This window comes from Onychomys torridus, chromosome 19, assembly GCF_903995425.1.
Source record: "Onychomys torridus chromosome 19, mOncTor1.1, whole genome shotgun sequence".
NCBI lineage: Eukaryota > Metazoa > Chordata > Mammalia > Rodentia > Cricetidae > Onychomys > Onychomys torridus.
In genome coordinates this window covers 27,120,790-27,133,423 of record NC_050461.1, presented here as the reverse complement: position 1 = coordinate 27,133,423, position 12,634 = coordinate 27,120,790, and the positions used below count along the sequence as shown (strand labels likewise).

The 12,634-nt window shown below is 39.8% G+C and overlaps 1 protein-coding gene across 13 annotated transcripts in view; it reads left to right on the top strand.

The window, feature by feature from the left end:
* The window catches only part of Ptprk (protein tyrosine phosphatase receptor type K), a 537,197-nt gene that overhangs the window by 264,017 nt on the left and 260,546 nt on the right, over positions 1–12,634 (top strand). For all 13 annotated transcript variants that reach the window (XM_036168740.1, XM_036168743.1, XM_036168741.1 and 10 more), the window contains exons 4-5: positions 10,315–10,396; positions 12,393–12,508. In XM_036168740.1, coding sequence (XP_036024633.1) covers positions 10,315–10,396; positions 12,393–12,508 — 198 coding nt within the window. The remainder of the gene's footprint in view (positions 1–10,314; positions 10,397–12,392; positions 12,509–12,634) is intronic.

Genomic DNA, 12,634 nt, shown 5'->3' with positions numbered 1-12,634 from the left:
CAAGAAATGTAGCTGTATTTCCCTTTCTGCGTGTTCAATCTATATACTGTTGTCAATTCTGGTATATACATCTCCTTTAGATACTAAACCAATGGGCAGGGATTGTTAAAAGTTCATTGCTTTCAGAGAACCTCAATGCCTTTCGTTGAGCTGTTTTTACATGTTGGATTCTTAGAAGGAAACTATGACAAAACCCAGCAGGCAAACTGCCCATCCATGCCTTAGCCCCTCCTCTCTTCTGTTACTTCCTGCTAATCTTTAGTTGATAGAACACAACTCCAAACTGATCCTGGGTCTGCAGCACCTACAGTGTGTGATGGAGGCTGCTGACAGTTGCTTAGACTATTGGTATGGTCTATCGTTCTGTGTTGTCCATCTTTATACATTGAGAAAACACAACATTCACTTTTGAGGGTAGGCGAGATTGCACAGTGGGTAAAGGTTGTTGCACCAAGCCTGACACCATGAGTTCTGTTGTTTTTGATTATTGAAAATAGATTTTTTTTTCCTTCACATAATGTATTCTGACTACAGTTTCCCTTCCTTCTACTCCTTCTCAACTTCCCTCCCATCTGGACCAATCCCCTTTCTGTCTCTCATTGGAGAACAAACAGACTTCTAAGGAATAATAATAAAATATAATAAGAAAAGAAAAACTAACACATTGAAATTGGACAAAACAAACAAACAAACAAACAAACAGACAAATAAAAGAGCCCAAGGGAAGGGACAAGAAACAGACTCACTCATTTGAGCACTCAGGAATCCCATAAAAATACTAACCTGGAAGCCGCAATTTTTATGCTAAAGACCTGTGGGGTAAAAAGAGAAAAGAAAAAATATAAATAAAATAAAATAAAAATAAAAATGGTAAAACAAAATTTAAGGGGAAAAAAGAAAAAAGAAAAGGCCTAACCAGGCATTGTGAGACAAGGAACCTGCAAAGATGCCATTGAGTTCATTTTCTATTGGCATCGACTGCTGGGCTCATTTGCTTCCCTAGTGAGACTTCCTTGGAGGAAGCTAAATTTATGAGTTCCATTTTTAATGAAAGGGAAGTTCTGAAAGCTATGAACACACACACAAAGTGAATATATATTTATATATAATATTAAATATAGTATATATATAACTTTATAGTATAACACACAGTGAATATATACACATAATATTAAATATACATAACAGCAACATATTTATTTATCCCCCCCCCCCCCCCACACACACACACCATCTCCTTGGTTTTTCAAGACAGGGTTTCTCTGTGTGTAGCCCTGGCTGCCCTGCAACTTGCTTTGTAAACCATACTGTCCTCGAACTCACGGAGTTCTCCCTTGTTTTTGCCTCCTGAGTGCTGGGATGAGAGGCATGTGCCATCATTACCCAGCATAACAATCTTTTATTTTTTTTTAATGAAAATATACTTAAAAAGAAATTAGATTCTACAATTTCTAGTTTTCACTTAAGATACACTGTAGAAGATCTTTTGGGACCTATCAGCAGAAATTGATGCCTTACAGTGTTATTTAACTATTCAAGGGAAGTAATTATGTTTTCATGATTTCTAAATTAGCGTGGTAAAATTATCTCTAGGTTTCTCAAGGGAACATCAGTTTATTATGTCAACAAAATTTTATGCTAGGTAAAGTGAGCTGAGCACCCAATCCTATTTTTCCCTAGAAGGCAAAACAGTTAGTGGTTTCTGTCTTTCCTGCACTGAAAGTGTTTCCATCTCCGACTGTCAACAGGCTTCTTGTGGTTCTGCGGTGATGTGCACAGAGCATGACCCATCACTGCCCCAGTGACCTTGTATTTTAGTAAAGGAGGTATTTTACTTTCATGTGGACTGGGGATGTGACTTGGTGGGTAAGAGCACTTGTGGAACAAGTTAGGAACTGAGTTTGAATCTCCAGCACACTTACAGCTTGGCCACATACATGCATCTAACTCCAGGGCCCTGTGGGGTGGAGACAGGAGGATTGCTAGGGTTTGCTGAGAACCAGCTAGCTTTGGCTAAGTGAATTTTACAATAATCTTACCTTGGTCCTAACTTCCCATGTACCTACAATGCTGCTGCTTCGACTCTAGTAGTCATACGTAGATATCCCAGCACCCTCGTAGGAGCCAACCTCAGCCTTCAAACTAGCTGTCTGTCATTTGTCAATTCATCGACTCATATTAAAGTTTGATTTTATTGTGATTTCCTTATGCATCTCACATTTTAAATAAATCTTTGTTTATTTTTACTGTAGCCACTTTTGGGGAGTCTTACACCCACACAAATGATGCTAACAATGATACCACATGGTATATTTTGATTGATAGGTATTCACAGCCATCAGTTTCAGTTAATGCTATAATCACACTAGAAATCTCACGTGCTGCATTCTTTTCTTTAGCTTTTTTCTCATTCTCCTCTTTTCTCCATCATTTCATGAGTTTTAAACTTCCACCCTTCTTCCTTTGGTAAAAACTGAGAAAATTACGGTCAGATTGTAGATTCGCCTTTACCCACAAATCCGAAAGTATCTCTCAAGTTAAAGTGTAGACCCCATCTGATGTGATGCCATTATCCATCTTCACAGTGGTGTCCTCAGATATTTCCTATCACGATGAATCATCTCCATTAACATACAACTGTGTTTAAGTATTTCTCATCTTGAAACAAACCAAAGCTTTTCCGTTGATCCCATCTATTCTTGGATCCTTCCTCAAATTCCTGTCTGGAATATTCAGGCTTCCTATAGAGCAGTGGTTCTCAACCTTCCTAATGTTGTGACCCTTTAATACAGTTCTTCATCTTGTAGTGACCCCAAGTCACAGAATTATTTTCATCGCTACTTCATAGCAGTAATTCTGCTACTGTTATGAATCATAATGTAAATATCTCATAGACAGATGGCCTTTTGACTGGCAAAGGGGTCATGACCTATAGGTCTAGAACTAGTGCTGTAGAATGTCATAGACCTTCTCCCTCAATGCATTTGTGGTCATGGCTCAGCATGGATTCAGTTCCACCACCTACACAGTTAGGCTCTTGTTTTGACCCTTTGGCTGCAGGGGCATAAACAACAGAATGCTTTCAATCCCCTTTACCTAGTGCTTGAACAATATTGTTTCTTTCTGACACAGAACTCTCCTTCCCCCCAAGCCAGGGTTTCCTTTTACGTCTTTACATAATTACAGCGCTTTCCAATCCCCGACCTTCTCACACACTCCTCAATCCCATCAAGGTAGCAAGGACAGGAGAAGAGGGAAGAAGTTCTTGCCTGAAGAACTTGAGGGGTGATAATGTTCTTGTTCACATGAAGAATCCCAGTACTGGGAAGCTGAAACAGAATGATTGTAAGTTCGAGGCCATTCTGGGCCATGTAACTACTTTGAGATGAGTCTAGGCTACCTGGTAAGACTATGTATTTCTCAAAAAGAAAACAACCACAATACAAATATTCGTGTATTGAAGCACACATAAGAAAGAGAAGTCAGCACTGTGATAATAATTAAATTGTTTATAAAAATGGTATAACACACACACACACACACACACACACACACACACACACACAGAGAGAGGGGGGGAGGGAGAGAGAGAAAGATGATTTGCCTTTGTGATGAGAGGTACAGGAAATACGTACTCTGCTGAAAACTTCTGTCATCGGAGCTGCAATCTTAGTGACATTTGTATGGATTTCAGGTGACTACCTTAGTCATTATTGAAGTCTGCCCTTTTATAAATGAAGAGAAACATCTGATTCCTATTAATTGTTTATGTGAAGCCGGGCAGTGGTGGTGCACGCCTTTAATTCCAACACTCAGGAGGCAGGGCCAAGCAGATTTCTGTGAATTCAAGGCCAGCCTGGGCTACAAAAGGAGTTTCAGGACAGGGGCAAAGCTACACAGAGAAACCCTGTCTCAAAAAACCAAAAACAAAAAACAAAAAACCAAAATAAAACAAAAACAAAAAAAATATTATTATACAATTAGCACAGTTTACTGTTTGAAAGTTGAAATCACAAAACCACAGATTTAAGAAGGTTTATGGGAATGAAAAAGCAAATTATTTTATATTCTTTGGAAATTGGCTGTGTACTTCATGTTTTGAGGAGAGGGAGACAGGAATTGGAGGAAATTTGATTTTCATGCATTTTTCTTTAATGGGTGCTCTCCCCCAAGATGAACACGATGGCGCTTTTCCTACAGGAGTCTCTGTGGGCCAGGGTCTGTGCTGTTTCATATTCATTATCTGAGTTAATCCTTCCCAAAGCTATGAGGTGGATATTAATAGTTCCTTTTTGAGGAGAGGAAACTGAAGTTTAAATTTTATTCGAGCTAAAGCTATACAAGTTAATTTATATATGTTTTTATCTGATTTGAAATGATAATTAAAGAATATTGAACTCAATATGTATCTGACTTGGGAGTTTTTAGCACTAGGATATAGTGAAAGAAAATTAAGAGTGAATGTTTTTCTCATTTCTCTAGTACCCATAGTACCTTGCATGGCATCTTATACTTTGTTTTGTAGTTTTACTTAGATCATTGATTGTTTACAGGGATTTTGTTTTATAAGCTATGGGAGGCCCCCCTTTTTTTCTTTAGTCCCTGTTCAGGGCGCCATTTTGTGGGGCGTTTACCCACCAACCCCACAGTTCCCCACAGTTTTCTTGAGTGTGAGCAGCAGGAAATATTAGATAGAAGGATTTATAGTGCAAAGATAAACAGATAGAAAATAAAGAATAGCCTCGAGAGGGCCTGGAACCTATTCCAACGGGCCCTGACTGTCTCTGCCCCAGGGTATTTATAGAGATGCCAAGAGATTGAGCAAAAGACCTCCTCCCCCAACACAGCCAAGTGCAGACCATCTCAGACACCTGCACTCAGGCCTGTGGTCCTAATCATCCTCTATGCGGACCTGCTGGGTAAAGCCACGAGGAACCTGAACACAGGCTCCCACAATAAGCAAGCTCAGAGGTGTCCAGGTGAAGCTACATAGTCCCATATTCCAGTCATTTCTTGAGTGACACAGGACAGCAGACCAACCACTAGAGGCAAGCTTGGTGATACCAAATTCGGCGCTCATGATGTTTCCTCCTCTGAGTCCATTCCATTTGCCAGAGGACGAAATTGTCCTGGTTCTGCAGGGAATACCACTTTACTTCAACTTCATTTATTTAGCTAATAATCCAGGAATGTTGCTGGATTAGCAGAAATTTGATTAGAACCAGCACCTTCCGTGTCTCAGGTAATGGAGTGGAGTAGAAACAGCCCATAAAGGCAGAACCCTTGCACCCTGTTCCCAGGGTGCCTCCATGGACGGGTTAAAATTGCCATCTGCTCTGCCTTCTATTACTCTCTCCTTCCCGGAAGCCCAGGTCAACCACTTGACACCCAGCATCAGCTCTGACCCAAAGATTAGCCTCAGCAAGCTTCGTAATTAAACTGCTGGGATTCGTTTCCCCTGACTGGACAGAAGAGCCTCACAAGGTGATGGCTCTGTGAGGTGATAGCGCTGAGTCCGACTTTAGCAGTCAAGGAACCCGAGCTCAGAAATTTCTCCAAGCTTCCGTTAATGAGGCAAAGACAGCACTTAGCAGAGAAAATGAGGTTGCAAGAAAGAAAACTTACCCTTTCCCCCCTTTAATGAAGAGCCAATCATGTTGCCTCCTTTTGAATCCAGGCCTAAATTTATTGTCCTGAATAAACCCTCAATTTAAGTGAACAAATAAGTTTTCCTCAAGGGTGTAGTAATCTTGTTTAAAGTCACATTTATGGGGAACGAGGAAAGTTGGAGAATTCTAAAGCAACATTAAGATATGTCAAGGAGTTAAAATACTTGAATTGGTTCCTACCAGAACAAACTCAAATAGCCACAGTGATTAGCTGTTCAGGGACATGTGCTTTATTTATTAAAATGTGTTTTAAAAAATCACTATTATTACCTTTTCCTTGGATAATTCCTTTCTTTGAAACATTTAAGCAAATGAAACATTCTCCCGGGGTCTGTTTCCACAGTCATCACACCAATACATAGTTACACCAATCACACTTTCCATACATCACTATGTAAACTTAATCATAAATGCTATATTATAAACCTATAATATCTATATTCTGTGTCTGCGAGTCTCTAATTTCTGTGATTTCCTGAAGATCTGAAAACTAGGAGAGCTTGGGGTCTAGTGTAGGCTTTTCATCCTGAAGAAAGCATCCTCTCCCATCAATGCATCAGCCAAACGTTATTTAAGTTTTTACATTCTCTTCCCTAGTTGGCACCAAACCCTTGTTCAGGTCTCTAGCAAATAGTGTGGTTGCACTCCTGTTTCATATTGAAGGGAGAAGCGTGTGCATGTGAGGACACCTTCCACGATTACCCCCATTTTTCTGTTCATGAATCAGCCATCTTTCTCTCCGGAAGCACTTTTTTTCTCCTCTTAAACCACTTTCTCTTTTCAATTTCATTTGTTTCAGTAAAATCTGTAGACACCAAGGACAACTTGGGAATAGAAAAGACTAATCAGGAGAGTTTGTGATGGGAGTGGATGAAATAACGAGGAACCACATGTCTCCACCTATTTTTTTTTCTCCATTTTTATTGGCTTTCGGCAGATGTAGTAATATGATGGAAGAATGGGAAGGGTTTAATGTTAAAAACTCTGACATTCTGCCCCCTAATATCTCACCAGTGTGCTAATTCAAGAGACCCTGATCTTACAATTTGAGTGTATTCAGAAATTTAGACTATCAGCCAAAACTAAAGCCTAAATTCTATTTAAGTGACATCATCTGGACCTGTTGACTTCTTCACATCAGGGCATTATTTGATGATTTTAACTGAAGTCCACTGAAGGCTGGTTGGCCTGGTGCATTCTCAGTTCATTGGTCTCTGCCTGTTCTTAACTCTTTTTCAAAATGAAGTTGTGGAAAATTGTGCATATACCCTTTGTGTTTGTAGAAGTAATAATTTTTTGATTATTTTTGAGATAATAATGTGGTGGTATTGTGTTCCCTAAAATATTGTGCACCCTAATAAACTTATCTGGGGTCAGGGCACAGAGCAGCCACTAGATACAGAGGCTAGAAAATGGTGGCACACACACCTTTAATCCTAGCATTCCAGCAGAAATCCCTCTGGATCTCTGTGAGTTCAAGGCCACATTGGAAACATCCAAGCAGGGTAACACACACCTTTAATCCCAAGTGAGCCTTTAATCCCAAGGAGTGATGGCAGAAAGCAGGACTGTATATAAGGCATGAAGAATAGAAACTAGAAACTTTTAGCAGGTTAAGCTTTCAGGCTGTGAGTTCAGCTGAGATCCATTCTGGATGAGGACTGAGAGGCTTCCAGTCTGAGGAAACAGGATCAGCTGAGGAACTGCCGAGGTGAGGTAGCTATGGCTTGTTCTGCTTCTCTGATCTTCCAGCGTTCACCCTGTTAACTGGCCTCAGGTTTGACTTTATTAATAAGTACCTTTAAGATTGATGCTACATAATAATATAATCACATCATTTCTCCTTCCCCTTTCTTCTTCTAAACCTCCCCATATGCCCTTTCTTTTCAAATTTTGCTTTCTTCGCTCAAACTTTGCTTTTTCAAATCACGGCCTCTCTTTTCATTAATTGTTTTCAGGTTGGTATATGATTATGTATATACATATATTCCTGAATATAACCCATTCAGACTGTGTAGTGCTGTGTGTAGGCATGTTTCAGACATGATTATTTGGTATTGGAATCAGTTGGTGGCTCTTTCCCAGTGAGGACTGTTTCTCCCGCCCTCAGCATCCCTTAGTTGCCCGTAGTTCTTTGTGTTGAGTTAAGGCCTAGTGGTCTCTCCTTCCTCCACACTGGCATGTCTATTGTGGTTTTCCATGTTCAGCGCATCCTTAGGCAGTCTTTAGGGTATAGCTGCTAGCATTTCTAGGAGATGCTGTCTCACAGCAAACTCCCTGATCCTATGGCTTTTATAGTCTTTCTGTCCCCTCCCCAATATTTCTGGGCTCCTAAACTTTAGCTCCTGTGCATTCTATCTATATATCTGTCTGCCTATCTATCTATCTATCTATCTATCTATCTATCATCTATCTATATCTAACACCTATGTATCTATATATGTATCTATGTATGTGTGTATCTCTGTGTGTATGTGTGTATGCATGTATGTATGTATGTATCTATCTATCTATCTATCAATCATCTCTATCTATCTATCTATCTATCTATCTATCTATCTATCTATCTATCTATCCTATTTATGTGTGTATCCATGTATACATTTATCTATGTATCCATGTATCTCTCCATCTCTTTTTCGCTCTACTTACAATCTACTTGTCTGTTTGTCTTCCTACCTACCTACCTACCTACCTACTACCTGCCATGCAGAGCAGGCACATCCATAGCCGTTTATAACACTGCCTTTTATAGAGTTAGTATTCAGTGAAAGCTATCACTGGTCTCATCAGAGACACTTCTCTTCCTCTGGTACAGTAAGACTGATCTGGCCGAGGTTACCAGAACACTACCAATGACTATTACCAACAGTTATTTCTAAATTTCATTTTTGCTGGACTTTCTCCTGTATTAGAAGTTATTTCCTACAGTCTTTTATTTTAAAATCCCAAATCTGCAATTTGCTCTTTAGCTTTTACACAACCTCTTCAAGCTCCGTGGCTTTCACTGTCTCCCATCAGAGATGCTCAGTGTTTACATTACCAGAACCACAGCCTGGTTCTAGAATTCATGAGAGTCTCCCTTACAAGGGAGAAAACAGCTGGAGAGCAGCAGATGATATCAGAAAGCATCCTTGCTCTCAAGTCTGTGTCTATTAGATGCACAGATACCTGCCGTATTCTGGCTATTCTAAGTTTCCTGACCTTTGCTGTTCAGTCTTCGCCAGCACTGACATGGCTGAACCCCCTGGGTGCTTCTCCTTCTCCCTAGGCAGGACTTGGCCCTGCTTCTGACTTCTGCTAGCCCCTTGTCAATCTGGTCTTCCATTCCAGCGGCTTTCTTCTCTTCCCTTATCTTACCCCGCCATCTTGCCATCCATTTAACTCTTAAGAAGATAGTCCACTTCCTTCCCATTCTGTTCCTTTCCTTTAGATTCACGCAGTCTTCCTCAGAGCTCTCCAGTTAGGTCTAACCATCCCCCCCATGCAAGTGTCTCAGAGAAAACAAATTTGAAATGATAAGGTGTACTCGGTACTTCAGGTTTGCATATCGGTCTTTATTACTCTTCTGACTAGGTTCCTGATTACATCCTTCAGCTGGTAGTCTGTGCTAGGAATCATTGACATCATCTGTATTTCTCTACACTTACTGGATCAGCATCCTTTGTCTTGTCCGTTTCAATATAACTATTGCTTTTTTCCCTTTGGAGTCTCATGTAAGTTCTGCCACAGCTACTAGAAAACTGCGTGTCTGCTCCTTCTGGATTATTTCTCACCTAATGGCCATTTTTTTTTTTTTTTGTTAGCTTCATTTTATATTACATTGTTACTTTACACATAACTTCCCATCACATTTCCTAAAGTGCTTTGCCGAGTACTCCACAGATAATCTGTTTATCTCCTGGAATAAAAGAATCAAATAGAAAATTGAATTGCTGAATGCTAAATCTGTTTTCTTTTGGAAAATTGCTGTACAACACATTAGTTTAAAAGAAGATACTTCATGTAGCTTTTTTACACACACACACACACACACACACACACACACACACATATATATATATATATATTTCAATAAAACTCTATGATAGGACCCTGTATTTGGACACAGCATCTATTTTTACTGAGGACTGATAATTTGGAACTGTTGAAAGGCAAGCTTCTGTACCTAACTGGTAAGTTATCATGATAGTTCTCAACACTCCTTGGTACGTACTTAAGCATATTGGAGCTGTGCTAACTCAGTCGGTTAGCTACTCCCCAAACTTTACTTTGGTTACATGCAGAAGGTTTAAGAAATCAAAGTATAAGCAGGATGGAGGAGGTACACTTCTTTAATCCCTGCACTCAGGAGGCAGAGGCAGGAGGTGCTCTCTGAGTTAGAGACCAGCCTCATTGACAGAGCCGATTCTAGGACAGCCAAGGCTACACTGGGAAGCCTTGTTTCGAAAAACCAAAAGAAAATTTAAAAAAAAAAAAAAAAAAGAAAGAAAGAAAGAGGAAATCAAAGTACGTATGAGATATAGTTGAAAGTTCCTAGTAGAAAAAAAAAATCAAATTTCCTTTTAGGGCATTATAGCTATCTTATCCTGTGGACATTCTTTAAAAGTGACTGTTGTAAATGCTTTCCATTTCTTCCTGACAGGTAATATTTGAAGCTGAAGTCTCAGGAGGGAGAAACGGTTATATTGCCATTGACGACATCCAAGTCCTGAGTTATCCTTGCGGTAGGTTTGGATGAAGAGTTGTATTTTTCTGTGTCTTTTCAACACATGTCTTGGATTGGCAGTGACCCTTGATTGTTTATTGCCTGGTCATTGTCATCCATTTTGTTGTTAATCCCCAGCTTCATGGAAGGAGCACTGAAATAGACTTTTGAAATCAAGTATTTTCCAGACTTGTAACTACATGTATGAGACGATTCTTTCATTTGTTTTTAATTAGTGATAACAAAGTGTAAGTGCAGACACAATTACACTAGGCCTTTTTGAACCTTGGGGGTATTTTACCATTCTCTAGGAACACAGAGACAAGTGACAAATCTGAGCTCAATAACAGTGGAAATAAAAAGCTGTCTAAGGTGTCTGACCTACTAAGTTTATCCCTTGAGAAATGAGAATTAATTTAATTTTCTTCCAGACTTAGGTCTATTTTTTTTATTATCATCTTAAATATCTGAGTTCATCAGCATCAAATAAAGTGTTAAAACAAATCTGGCTTTATGGACATAGTTCTGTGAGGCCCTTGAATGAGTGCTGATTGTTTTGCAAACCTCATACTTCAGTTTGTACTTACATTCCCCAAAACAGTTATTGCAAGCATTCAATAGGGCCAGGAAGAAGTTCCAGACAGCAGCTCAGACTTTCTTCATGATAGGATTTCGTAGCAACAAAATATGACAGGTCCTGTGTACAAGGACATTTGTGCTTCATAGTCCTCCACGATGGGGCATCTCGATGAGGTCAACATGTCAGGGGCAAGGCTTGTACCTCTGCTTAGTGATTATATCTTGTTAACAGTGAGGACCATGGAGGTTGCCTCTTCTCCCCCTGATAATTATGTCTATGCAGAGACCTGTGGATTTGCATTTTTGGTCCGTTTTGTGGTGATGCTGGACTAGAGTTCATTTTGGTCCATGTTGGTCTTGCTCAAGTGTTTTGTCTTTTGTTTTTTTGTTTGTTTTTTGTTTTTGTATGTTTGCTTGGTTTTCTTCCCCTTGAGATCCAGCTGAAGGGAAGGTCCTAGAAAAAGAGGTTGCAAAGATCAAATTGTTTATCCTGTGTGTTCTACGCTCAGAAAGGTAACAACGTGATCCCACTCCAAGTTCAAGTTGGCTTAGCAAGCTCACTTACTGCACAGCATAAGTATACTGTATTTCTGTCTGCTCCTACATGGCTCCATTTTAACTGTCAAATGGCAAAGAAAGAGTTTTGAGAATAAAGTAATTGATGTTTGCCACTGCAATAGCAGACTCAGTGTGGTATGGTTCTTCAAGACACATTTTACTATTGTTTAACTTCCCCGGGGCCTAGCTTTGCTGCGCACTTTTTCCTTCGGTAGTAAACATGGAGTGGGCTTCAGATTTAAAAGGAAATAGTAGTGTGCACTGATTTGACAGTCAAGTCACATGGGAATGCTCCATGGCTACAGACATCACTTTTGTTGGTCTGAAGGTTCTTTTCCCCAATGTTCCCATGACGATAAGCAAGCAGGAAGGAGATATACCATTTTTAATAAACAAAAATGTTCTTTTTTCTGATAAACAGCTACTAAAGTTTGAAAACCTGAAAGAATGGTGATTCAGTTGGTTGAATTGTGGGTCAATAGTTAAGTGACCATGTAGCTATCAGAATGGTAGGGGTCTTGATCCATTCTGGTTTTCATTAGACTGATATCTACCTTTTTAGTCTTTTTGGCTTCCTTGAACATAACTTTTATAATCACTAACCCATGCTAGAGCAGCTGTCAGTAGTAAACATCTAGTTTTCACTCTGCACAGATCTATCTCTAGGAAAAACGAGTTGATATGTATGACAAGTAATAGGAACGGCATGTAAGAGCGGAAATGGTGTCTTCTAGAGGAAGGGAAAGTCACATTTTCTCTGGATGTGAGTGCTAGTCAAATGTAGGCACAATGAGGACAAGGTTCTGTTGTGGAAAAGTAGCATAACGTGTTTTTTTTGTGTGTGAATAAAACGTGTATTTCTCCTCTTATTTTTACAGACAAATCTCCTCACTTCCTCCGTCTGGGTGATGTGGAGGTCAACGCAGGGCAGAATGCTACATTTCAGTGCATTGCTACAGGGAGAGATGCTGTGCATAACAAATTATGGCTGCAGGTAAGACCCCATTAGCGACTGCGCTAGCGGGTTCACTTGGGTAAAAACCATCATTGTGCTGTTTGTGGTTGTCATACACACTCTCCCTCTCCTCTCTGCCCCCTGTGCTTGTGGAAAGGCAATTTG